A 12,769-nucleotide genomic window follows, 5' to 3' on the forward strand; every position below is an offset into this window, starting at 1 on the left:
AAGTAAAGGAACTAATGTGATCCCTATTAATGCACAGAAATTATTTTTAAAATAGCTAACAAATTGTGTTGTCTCAAAGCATCCCTCTTCTGATACAGCTCATCAGCCAGGCATGAGAGCTGGCTTATATGTGCATTCCTGTTGGACTCCTCTAGGAAGAAGAATGGAGTAGTTCTCTGATGGGAACTGGGGAAATGGCAATCAGATATGGAACTACACCAGGACCTTCTGATTTGCTAAAACTTCAGTCCCTGGACTAAGGAGAGTTTTGCTTTTATCCCAGTATTTTCTGACAAAGTGTCTCAGTGTCTGTGGACTGTTTTCCCAAGGTCTGGGATGAAAAGGGAGCAAAAAGACGAAATAAAATTTTCTTCTCTCGTTTTTGTCCTATTAAAAAAGCTTTAAAAAGGGAAAACTCAATGATAATAGAGGCAGCCAGCTTGAAGGATTCAAAACTGGGTCTAGTGGATCTTTTCCCAGAGAGAAGGGGACAGACTGAGAAGGTGGGATGAGGATCATATGTAACAGGATGGCATAATGTGAACAAGAGCACGAGAGTATTGCCATAGGAACATTCACATTTAACTACAGAAGGAGAGGGCTAGTACGAGCTTGAAAAAAATGAAATCAGTTCCCTATAGTAAAAGCTAAATAAAACGTCATTTACATAAAGAACACTTAGGGAAAGAAGAAAAGCATTAAAAGGTGAGAAAGGCAGGAGAAACTGGAAGTAAGTGGAAAGGACAGACTGCCTCTGCCCAAGGAAATAGCTGAGGGCTGCAATTAGCTAAATGGTACATGGCTTCTGCGCCGTGCTAGTGCTGCGGTTCTGAACCACTCCGTGGTTTACTGCTGTGTCTAATGGCAGGAGTGCTGAATAATAAAAGCTGTACTCTGGACTGCCAACAGGAATTAATTTCCTTTAGCTTTTGGTGCTCAAGCTATATTTTAACTGGAAACTGCTAGCTTTTATTTCTGGAATAACAGTAGCAGATAACTATAGCACCGCCATGGATTTATAGCAATGCTTTATGCGTGGGGATCAATCGTTTAGACAGGATTTGCTCTCCTCTCCACAATCACTCCCTGCGCCCATGAACATGTTCAGCATAGGAAAGATAAGATAGGGGGAGGCAGTTCTTATGCAATGAGGCTTCTCAAGCTAAAGGCAATGATTAAAAATTCCACCTCCCCTTATGAATATTATGTAGCTACAATAAACTTGCTCCTTGCCTGCAAACAAGCCAAAAGCCCTCCCTTAATGCCAGGGCCGTAGGGAATCTCGGTGCCTTCCCCGAACATTTAAGTGGTTACGGGTGCCTCAGCACTCAGCAGCACTCAGGCTGCCAGAGACCAGGAGACACAGATCGATGGGGTTAAGTGGATTCTCTCTGTGCTTGCCTGCATGTACACATCCTACCCTTCCCCTGCCTCCCCACTTGCTCTGTTGTTACTTTTCTCTGGGGACACCATTTGCCTGCTTGTCCAAACAAGCTCCACAGCTTGAAATTGCCAGGGAGTAAAGAGAGAAAAGCCTTCTTGCTTATGAGGGGCAGCATGAAGGGAGACTTGTCCTATGCTAAATACAGGGAAGAGGGAGCAATTACTGCAATACCATTTTCTGCTGAATGTGGCGGGACTGCTGGCACAGTCTGGTGACAGACCATAAGGATTCCTTGTCTTAATCAGCAGCAAGCATGTCCTGGGGAGCAAATGTCTCATGTAAATATGTACGGGCATGGGGACAGTGCAAGTGTCACACGGGGCTTCCCATCAAAGGAGAGGAAACGCAGCGTCATTTGGAGATCTGCTTCTTTGGAGTTGCAACCACAAAGGAATGAATAATGGGATCAATTCACTTAGCTATTGATCTCAGACGCACACGTTTTCATTTAACATTATGAGAACAGCCAGACTCTCATGGTTCGTAGCCTGTGGGCAGTACAGCAGAGACAGCATTTGCAAGCCCTTTTCCCCATTTGCTGATGAGGTAAATCTTAGCAGCACCTTCCTTATGGTGAACCCCTGGGGAAGGATCTCCTATGGAAAGCAGCCTAATGTCTGGACTGGTGACTCTAATGCTGTTTTCTACAGATGTACTCTGAGCAAATAATTAGTGGCCCAAATAACACGGGGACCTACCCATGGAAATTCTATATAGAAAGACGAAGAAAGAGAGGGAAGGAAGGAAGAATACAGAATGGGCTGATTTAATTAGGTGTGGACATACATGCACACAATATCTCAGCTAATCAGGGAAAAAGTTCAAATACAGCCTCCCTGTATCACCATAAACATTGAAGATCTATGACAGTGAGAGAAGAAAAAATATTGTGCAGGGAGGCATTAAGACATTTTTCAGTAGTTTCATCACATGGAGCATGAGGCCTGCTCAGGGTCTCAAATAACTTCTTTGCCAAATTAATCTGCAAAGTTAAGTTTCTCATAACTAGCTCTTACAAAACCACCCTGCCCATAAGCAAGTGGATGCAAGGGCCAAAAATAAGTGTCAAAGGTGGTGAAGAATATGCTGGGATCTGTGGAGTCACCAGGTGACACCAGAAGAGATGCTGACACCTTAGATGATCCCAAACTGGGCCAGCTCGTGCAGCTCCAGATGGCTGAAAGCTTCCCATGGGCAAATCACGGTGATATCTGCAAAAGAGAGAAAAAGACAAATGGGTTCTTGCCAATGCACTCCTTGGATTTATTTTTTATTAATGGAAAGGCTGATTTACTCAGGAGCCATTAACAAGAATGAGACTCCATTTGAAGGTTAAATGGGCAGATGAGCATTACAAATCTGGTACTACCTGTCAGACCAAACCATATCAGTGTACTTTCTCTCAGTGAGAAAAAGCAAGGCAGCATTTCCTAGTCTCTTCAGTGACTATGTAAACTGGTGTAAAAATTCATTCCAGGTATGTGGTTTCTCCTGTTCTCATAAATTACCTGTAGCCAAACTGTGATCTCCTTGAAGACATGTGGAGTTTTAAATCAGATGCTGAATAATTTGGGCTACAATATTCAGGATCTGTGACTCTCTCATTATCAATACTTCAAAGTTCTGACTGGCTACAGCTCATCCAATGCATGTTTCTCAATCCCAGATGGGTACAAGAAATGCTTAAAATTAGGATTCTGATGACAACACAAATACTTAACCATCTGGGATTTAGTTTCTGTGATTTTTTGGTATTAATAGCTTAGCATTTAGCATTTCTTTGAGAACCTCATGCTGCTGAAATTCTTAGCCAGAGTATTAGCAGAAAACAAACAAGCACTTCTGCAGCCCAATAATGTAAGTAGTCTGAAGCTGAAGCATACATAAATGGCCTTTCCTTCTTGTAGTGAATGTAAGCATAAGCATGAACGTGGCAGCTTGGGGAGGTAGAACGAGTCTTCTCTGGTGACCCTGAGAGTTGCAGACAGGCCAGGGAAACAAAGACCACCCCAGAATCCTTTCCCATGATGAAGTTTGTCTGCACTAGTGCTAAAGCAGGGCATGATAACAACATCCTTCAGAGCTTACCTGTGCCCAGCCCCTCCATGCCTGGGATGTCATCTCCAAACCTAGGAGAGAAAAGAGCAGGTAAGGAGTGTGTTTGGGGCAGCAGCAAGGAAAGGGGAGATGTCCTAAACGCCCAGCCAAGGAAGGAGAACTGTGGGTAGGGAGCAGAAGAGAAGCAGCTCCAGGTTGGAGAGCTGATTGTGACCCGGGGGCAGGGGAAAGCCTTCTGGCTCCTTGCCCAAGGGAAGATGGTATCACAGAAGCACAATGGAGCAGTGGGGAGCTACTCAACTAACATGGTTTCTTTTCTTTCCAAAATTCCCTTACCCTCTTACTCCTTTTTTGGGGGGCTTGCTCTTGAACTGCCTTGTCTGTCTCTGCTTGAACTTGGGAGGCCCCTTGCGTGGTGTGCTGGGACCAGTTGGAGCATCTCTGGTGTTGAGGGTGGCGGCTGGGGTCTCGCTCATCGCTGGGCTGTGAGCGGCAGGCACGCGCCTCTCTCAGATCCCTCTGTCTGCAAGATAACAGCAAGGACTGACACAACACTCTGCTTATCTTTTCTAGGTATCAGTAGTCAGTTGACAGAATTATGGAAAATACAATTGTGGCAGGATTAAAGATAATGCTATTAAAGATAAAGAAAGATTGTAATGCATAGAAATTAAGCAGGGTAGCACTGCATTTCATCTGGCATGCTAGAATTAAGATGCCAAACAAAGGACACTCAAACTAAGGCCAAAAAGACATTTAACCCCATGGTGCAATGACTGCAGAGTCATGGAGACTAACACCTTCTTTTGTCTCAAACACAGTTGCACTCTTGGAGACAGATTGCTGCAGAAGCTTGCCCCACAATTTAGGTAAAATAGGAACTTTAATTACAATGTTGGGGTTTTTTTTTCTAGCTAGCCCTGGAATAACATTGCTGAGGTTTTTGCTTCCTGGTTCAGGACCTGATTGCTGCAGGAGCCACGAAGACACATGTATTGCTTAGAGAAATAGCCCATCCTTGGGAATCACCTGTTCTCATACTTGTGCCTAAGCATTACCTTTTGAACACTGATGGACATGGGATGTTGAGCTAGATGTGCCCTCTGTCTGGGTGGAGCTGCAGTTAGGGCTCCACATTTGTCAATATCAAACTTACAGGAAATAGTACAAGATCGTTGAAAGATTATACAGAAGGCTAAGGCAAAGCACTGGGGACTGTCTTTTAGGCAGAAGTTAATTCTGCAAATTTCTCAGGATTTAGAAGAGTAAAGCCTGTAACTTTCCCTGGGATGTGCCCATTTTGGTATTTTTGAGCATTGTATTACATGTGCTGACCCCTTTTCATCACACTGTACATGAGCCAAACTCCACTTCACAGGGGCTAAATAGTTATCAGAGAGCAATTTCTGTTTGGGAGACCTCTGTCTTAGAGGGCAGAACTGCTGCAGTCTGAGCCTTTTGCTTCTTTCCCAGAGAGGACAGCAGTAACTCTCACCAGTGCCCAAAGGGAAGCTTCCAGTCCTTTGTCAAATTTTGTGCTAATTAGTATGCTAGAATGGTCTGAACAAGTGCATTTATGGATAAAAATAAATGCAACTTTTTTCCTTCTTCCTTGAAGTCACGTTCTTCCCCATGACTGTTATACATCTCCTATCTCCAGGTGTTCATCCCTGTGCATCCAGGCTGATGTAATCGCTGATGGAATTAACGTCAGGATTTGGTTCTAAAGACTAATCTCATTAGGTCACATAGTACTCTGGTTTAATCCCCAACATCACCGTGACACACCGGATTTTTAATCTCAGAACTATAAATGTCATCAAAGATTTTTTTTCCCAAGTCTAAAGAGAGTTCACGTTTTTGTCCTGAAATAGCCAGAGCGCTGGAAAGCAAATCCTGAGATACAAGGAGAAAGATCATCCAAGCAATCCTCCTGTGTCACTTGCATATCAATGCAAGGTTAAAAGCCATATTTCTGTATCTGTGGCAGTCTGGAAATACTTCACCCAGGACACCTTTCCATCTGTGGTGGCAGTAGGATGGTTCCAAATGATAGTACCTAGAGGCAGGCTAGCTCTTCTGTCGCTTGTGGTCAGGCTTCTGTCTCAGCTGTGATATCCCAAGCAGGAGACTGGACAGGTTCCAGCAGCCCCAAATGGAGCAGCAGATGGTTGTGTCTGAAGCTGAAGTATGCACAGATGCTATTCCCCCGCGTGTAACGCAACGCTTCCTAAGCACACACTGTGCCCACAAACACAGGGATCAGCTCAAACCGTGGAAGTTACTTATTTGGCTGCCATCTCTGCAGTGCCTGAACAGTTGCCCAGTATTTACAGCTTTTTCTTTTTCCTCACAGCATGGTGGCAGGACAGGCAAACACTGCCACCTTCTTCTTTTACAGAATGAGAATGGAAGTGCAGTGATAGGTATGACCTGGACTGCACTGCTCGGAGGAGAGATGAAATCTTTTGACTCACAGATTTTTAGGGCCAAACTGAGAGATGAAGGCATTTTGCCTCAAAACAAAGACAGAATTTGGTGCCTCTCTGTTACTCAGGATGGGAGGAATTCAGATGATACTGCCCTACAACAAAATGCTTCGCATCAGAAAGCTGCTCTGTAACGTCTGCTAATGTGCCAAAGTCTATTATTATGCCTCTGTCTCAGGTGCAATTCTCATCACCATGTTGTCTGTCCCAGTGCTACACCCCGCTCCTGAACTAAAAGGGACATGCATCCACTTTTAAGCACCATGTTAATCTGACACCTAAATTACTTGGCACACCTCTCAAGGGCTACTTCCAAAAGTACAACAGAAAAAACAAACTGGCTAACAGATTTCCATCCCTTAGGACTGACATCCAAAACTTGACAGCTGTGTTTGAGCTCCATCTCCAACTGAATTCCTGCTTCAATAACCTCTGCTGTGTACTGGCATGTCACCTTAACCACCAATACGTCTTTGAGGGTCAAAACTTCTTAGATCCTTGAGTCCACACTTTGTCCCTGACATTCACTCAATAGAGGAATAGCTAACAGAAAGATTGAGCCCTTGAAGTTTCTTTTTGTCCCAATCTGAAGTAGTTGTATCCATCTACCAGGTATTCAATAACACAGGATTTGGTAGGAAAAAGGATCTGCCCAAATCACACTTCATCCTCTCTCACCTGCATGAATTGAACAAAGAGCACTCAATGAAACTTTTAGTTAGGGACATTTCTAACATTAGGGACAATTCTAACTTTTTCCTTACTAACCTCCCTCTATTATCTCCATGCTTCACAAAAAAAAAGTGACCGAGGATGGAAAGTAACCTTAATGCCACATAACAACTTCCATCTTGCAGCAGGAATCAAGCTGCCCTCCCACCACGGAACTGGTGAGACTCAATTGCCATCATTAGAGTCAAAAAATTCTCCATTCATGCCAGCGTGGGCCCTGCCCCACAGGATGGAACCTGCTCCAGTTCCCACACCTCGGGAACAAACTGCCCCTACACACAGCCAGACAAGCACCTCAGGATCACAGATATGGAAGAAATGCCAATAGCAGCTCTTCCCATGGGAATTTCACAGCCTTCTGTCTTACCGTACTTGGTTACTTGGCTAGTCCTTGGTACCAGATCAAACAGGTGGCTTGACAAACGTTTGAGTCTCCTCTAGATCTTTGCAAGTGCTATGCTGCCTCTTCCCAGTGTTTCCTGGTCTGCCAGAGCTCTTTTGCTTCTGCCAGCACCAGCATGCAGCTCCTGGGCAAGAGCTGATGGCTGCGCATGTAAAGATTGTTGAGGCATAAGATCCTCTGCCATGCACTTCCTCTGCCCCCTCCTCTGATGAGGTGTTACCTAATTGCCCCTGACAGCAATTCTGCTCAGTCAAGGGCTTAATCCTCTAGGTAAAAGCTTTGCTTGCATCTGAATGCTAATTATACCTAATACTCATTAATGGGCTAATCTCAGTTTCGTCAGAAATCCCACCTCTGGGTTGTTGGCCAGGTTAATCATCCTTCTTTTAGTTTTATTTAAATTTAAAGGGGCTTGAATACTACTGACAAATGCTGACTCTTTAATCTGCCCCATCCTTAATCTCTGACTCTCTGTGGAAAATGTCCCTGGCAGATAATGTAGATACCTCACTTGATCTTCTTCAGACAGTTTTGGTGTAGGGACTTGTCTTCCTCATCCAAAACTTTCAAAAATACAGATTCTTCTGTGTGCATTTGTCCTGTGCTGCCTCAGGGTGTCAGACACAGAACCTCCATAAGCCGTGGCCCTCCATGCAGATACTCTTCCATGAGTAGAGAGAAACCAGGAGGAAATATCCTTCTTTTCACATTCTTTTTATGGGTTTCTTGCATGCTCAGATCTTGGCCTCAGGAAAGCCACTAGCATCATCCTTTCAGGCTTTTGTCAGGGAGTATTGAATCCAGTGCCTTTGAGGAGTTTCATAGCTCCAGTCTCAATTGCTTGAGGTGGCTAATCATAGTGGTGGGAAAAAGTCCACGCAGGTTCAGCCCTTTCTGCTCCTGTGTCTTACAAAGGATTTCAAATCCTTCATTCTAGCAGCAGTTTTAAGACCAAGAACAGGTGAAAGAGGATGCACTCTAAAAGACAGAAACTCATTTCCAGTAGAACTATATTCCCAAATGGGGATCACTGGAAAGACCCCAGTTGAAAGAAGGGATTCAGTGACAGCAGAGGTACAGCATCACATTATAAACTCCTCATTGAAGTGCCCTGCATGTGCGGCTGGGCACTGGGGCAGGAAACACCAGCTGCCTGTCCCAGCTGCTCCTAGGCAGTCCCCCGGGGCTGCTCACATGCAGGCTCAGCCAGTTGAGGACACAAGCCAAGGGGGTTCCAGGGAGCCCCAGCTGAGGGATGCCCAGCATGAGAAACCGAGCTCGTACAGCCAGGGAGCTTTGAGACAAACCACTGCTGCAGCACCTGCCCTAATGTTAGAGGAAACAGTGAGCAACCACACAAGAATCACAACTCCTTCCCCTAGATACTGGATCTGTTCATGCTCTCCAAGCACAAACATCCAAATTTTTCCTCCATGGAGTTTTATCTGGATGTTTCTCTCCCCTGGGTTTTGCACCCAGTTCTTTTTGCATCCCACTTCCCCCCCTTGCTATTACTTTGAGCTTCTGGGGAACACTTACAGTGCCAAGGGCTCCTCTTGCAAATCATTCAACTCCCGTCCTCCAGCCTGCGTAGAAAGAGTCTCGAGGTGTCCTTTGTCCTGTAGATATACCCTGCCACCAGGTGACATCAGGGCATCAATCGTGGGCGGGCATCTACACGGCAGGGGTGAAGTGGGGGGAGCACTGTGAGACCAGAGCTGTGCAGGCACAGCTCCAGTAAGGTCTGGAGGAGCAGCAGAGCCTCGTCACACTTCTGAGGGGTGATGTGGCCCTTTCTGCAAGAAGGGTGTGGCTTCTCTGGAGCTTCTGGGAGGACATCTCTGCAGAAGCAAAGAGAAATAAAGAAATAACCTGCCCTTCAAGTGATGCTGCTTCTTGGGAACACACATGTCTGCACATGTCAGGGAAGGGAGGATTCCCTATCCCTCTCCTGTGCTGGCAAATGCCTGGAGGGGTTCCCAGTAAACTTCTCAGAAGTGCCGCAGGGGAAAAGACACATCTTACAGAGCAATGCACGCAGTTAGACCAGTGTCAACAGAGCTGAGTCCACTCAAGAGAGTCACAGGGAATGCTGCTGAGGTGCTGCTAGGGCTCTAGTAAAGCAGATGGGAAGGCAGGGGGAGAATGGGGAACCTTTGTGTTGCATGTGGGTGGCCAGCCAGTCACTCCTGAGAGCCCAGGTGTTGGGCTGAGGTAACAGCTAGGTCACATCTGGGTACCAGTAGCATTGCTACTGTGAGGAGCCCTTGGAGGTAGAGCTCAACCCATACTCCAACCCAACAAAACTCCGTGCATGGTAATGCATACTATTTTATACCAAGTGCTTGGTATCTCCAATATGTTGTAATAGCCTGTTGTAACTGCCTGGAAGATCAGTGTCAGAGATGTGGAAAGAGTTGGTGGAGTCTCAGGATGAAAAGAGAAGGTCTAGAGTCCTGCTAAAATGGGCTAGAAGATCATCCTCATCCTCGGCTGCAGCAGTGCCTCAGTGTAGTGGTTTGGTTGAAAATATCCATTACTTACTTATAAATCATCCCTAGGCCTATTTGCCTATCCACAACTTGCTCTGATCTTGTCCCTGATAGAAACCTAGACTATGCTAAACCATGACACTCAGTCATGGCCTGTAACTGTCTGGCTTGAGGTACAATCACAAGGTTAACAAACCTCAGGGGCTCTTGGCTCTGGTGAAGCACCTTGCACTCACCCTTGTTGAGCTCCCACCTCACAACACGAGATAAGGGCTGGCAGGACTGAAAATAATCCTGAAGAATGAGAGCAACAGGAGCATGAGAGCAGCAGAGGGGCAGAAGGACACCAAAGTGTGGGTTGTTTATGATGGATGGGATTTGTCTTTGGGTGAGGTTGGAGGAGGGGATTTTGGAGCAGCCATGCCAGCCAGGGGTGTGGCCACGTGGGGCCAAGAAGGGACAGTCTCTCACTGATGTGACAGACCCTGGCAGTGAACACCAGTCCAGCACTGTGCTGTTGCTGAGCAAGAGTCCCATAGCTGAGGCCTCTGACCTTTCAGATGGCTGAAGTTAGACAAGATAAATCCTTCAGTGAGACTCTTAGCTTACATTAAAAAAATCAGTAAGGTCCTAGCCCTTGAGTGGGCACTGAGAAGCCAGGAAGTAAATACTAGATGTAGCTGAGGGGCTTTTAATCTAGCAGAGAAGGAGCAAGCACACTTACATTCCCACACATTTAAGACAATCATACAGCTTTCAGAGGCTTGTGCAGTAATTTTTGGGCACAGGAAAGAGGACGGGGGCAGCATAGTGTTGGCATCCTCTCTTCCCTGTGGTAACTAGAGCACGTATACAAATGCGTGGAGATTGATTGCACTCATCCTCTTCTGACAGCAGAAGTGATTACTGTGGGCAGGGACCTGCTTGTGTGGATATAAAGAGGTGCAGCCTGCTGGCAGCAGACTCACTCCCATCCCTGCTGCTCATTCCCATGCCTCCATCTGCTGCAGACAGGTTTCCAGGGGCTCCCCCTCCCCTTCTGCCTCCTCTTATGTAGGTAAAGTTGCTGGGGAAATCAGCTCTACAGCCCTCTACTCTTTCCTGAAGCTTAAAAATTTACATGTATTCAGGCCGTTTGTTTTCAAAATACTCCCTTTGTTTTCCTGTTTTCCCAATGAAACCTGTCTCGTTTCTCTTTAACAAAAGTGGACTGTGGGAAAAAAATTTCCATGGTGTCACACAAAGATATTTTTTTACCACTGACAACACATGACAGAAACTCCCTAAAGGGCCCCACTTCTCATGTTCTTTCTTATCTCCTAGGATTATCAGTCCTCCCTCTCCATCCATCCTCTCTCTCTCCCTTCCCCTCACGAAGTGGGTGGCATTTGCTTTTCAGAGTTGTAGGCGCACAGCTTCTTTTCAGAGCAAGAGGCTTTATGTTCATGCCTGGCTGCCACACCACATGGATGACAAGTCCTGCCCAGGGACTGAGTACCCAGTCCCTGTCCCTCCCTGCACAGGCTTTTCCCCCCCTGGTCCCAGGAAAGCCACTGACAACTTTTTTGGCCACAACAGTTGCGATTCGATCCAGACCAAAGCTGCACCAGAAACCAAGTGGTAGCAGGAGTTCAGTCCTCATGGCCTCAAAGGAAAACTCATGAGCTTCATCACCTCTGGCCAGATTATACTCTATTCCAAGGAATCACTTAAAAAGCATCTCCAAGGTTTCTGACCCTATTTATGAGCTGGTGTAGCCATGGAAACAGTAGTTATGCCAGAAATAGCAGATCACTTGAATGACAAAGAAAACACGAGTTTACAAGACAGTGATTTTTCCACAGGCTGACTGAGCTCATGGGACTGTGGGAGGAAATCCCAGCTGAGACACAGACTCAGGGATGCGGCTGATAAGGGCTGTGGTTGGTGTGGGCCACAAAACCTTTTGAAAATTATCTCTACAAGCTTGTGCCACATCCTTGGGAGATTTTGTGCCTTATTGATAGAGATTTATCACTTGCCACAAAGATACACCTAACTGGAAGTGAGCAGAGAATCAACCACACAGTAAAATGTTGGTTTCACTCCCGAAGATAAGCGGCCTACTAACTGAGTCTGAATCCCTGGTGAGATAACCATGGTAGGATCTGGATTTAGAATGGGATTGTCAATTGGTCTCATAGAAGATCAGTGAGGTTGTCATGTCAACAGAATTTTGGTGAGAAACTCAATGTAGTAAGTTGCCTGTAAAAGAAGACTCACATGCTGTAATCCTCCTGCAATGCCTCATGTCATTTGTCCTAGTGTAGAAAAGAGAAACAGATACAGGGGATTGGGCTTTGCCTGGCAGAGATATTTGGTTGTTCGAATACATGAAAATCAGTCCATCAAAAATGCACAGAAGAAAGCACGCCCATGGATAGTTTTATCATTTTTCATCCAGGAAATCATGCACAGTTATTTTGGTGTCAGGATTAAGCATCTATAACAGCCCGCAATAAACGGGGTGTGCTGACTTTGGGAATCAGTGCCTGCTGCTGGATACAAAAGCTGTGTTCAGTGCGTCCAAGCTCAGCTCGCAGAAGAGCCTGATCTTGATACTCATTTCCACTTATGCCCTGGAGGCTTCTCTGGCAACAGGGCAGAGATGAAAGAGGATGAGGTCTGTTTTTCCACTACCAGGGCTCTAGAGGGAGATTTCCATGACTGACCTGAAGAAAAGGGTCCTTTGAGGAAATATAAATCAAGTCATAAGGTTCTGCTGAACTATCAGCAATGGCCCTGTCTGTGCTACAAACTAGGCATTGGGAACATGACTAAGTCCTCAAGCCAAATGGCCACTGCCAAGGCTTCTTCAAGAAAAATGAAGTCCCTGCTTTTCTCATTCAGTCAAGGGCGCTCTACTTGTGCATGTAAGAACATCATTACAGGCCCCAGGCATTCAGGCACAAATGCTTTAGGACATTCTGGGGCTTTTTATAGCAGATGATACAAAACCATGTAGTCTGTCCTACACTTCATTAGTTACCAGAGAGTTATGTTTTCTTCTGAGTAGAAAGTCTGGCCTTTCTTGGAACATATAACGAAGTCTTAGCATCTCACACTCACCAGGCTGCTATGTTAGCATGATTTTAGTAACTTACAGAAACTT

The 12,769-nt window shown here is 45.7% G+C and overlaps 1 protein-coding gene across 3 annotated transcripts; it reads right to left on the reverse strand.

Annotated features, from left to right (window-relative positions):
* Positions 1-2,194: 2,194 nt before the first annotated feature.
* PDE6H (phosphodiesterase 6H) lies at positions 2,195-8,771 on the reverse strand. Of its 3 annotated transcripts, none has more exons than XM_042027096.1 (4): positions 8,666-8,771; positions 3,839-4,025; positions 3,533-3,573; positions 2,195-2,655 (listed from the first exon to the last, which is right to left on the reverse strand). In XM_042027096.1, exons 2-4 carry the CDS (start codon positions 3,976-3,978, stop codon positions 2,579-2,581), a joined length of 258 nt encoding a protein of 85 aa, XP_041883030.1. In that variant the 5' UTR covers positions 3,979-4,025; positions 8,666-8,771; the 3' UTR covers positions 2,195-2,578. The 3 variants fall into 3 exon arrangements, with proteins under 3 accessions (XP_041883030.1, XP_041883037.1, XP_041883044.1); XM_042027103.1 differs by lacking the exon at positions 8,666-8,771 and adding an exon at positions 7,096-7,314; XM_042027110.1 differs by lacking the exon at positions 8,666-8,771 and adding an exon at positions 7,091-7,314.
* Positions 8,772-12,769: the final 3,998 nt, after the last annotated feature.

Source organism: Corvus kubaryi, unplaced genomic scaffold, assembly GCF_017639235.1.
Source record: "Corvus kubaryi isolate FWS band 111438036 unplaced genomic scaffold, C.kubaryi_AGA036_p1.0 129, whole genome shotgun sequence".
Taxonomy (NCBI): Eukaryota; Metazoa; Chordata; class Aves; order Passeriformes; family Corvidae; genus Corvus; species Corvus kubaryi.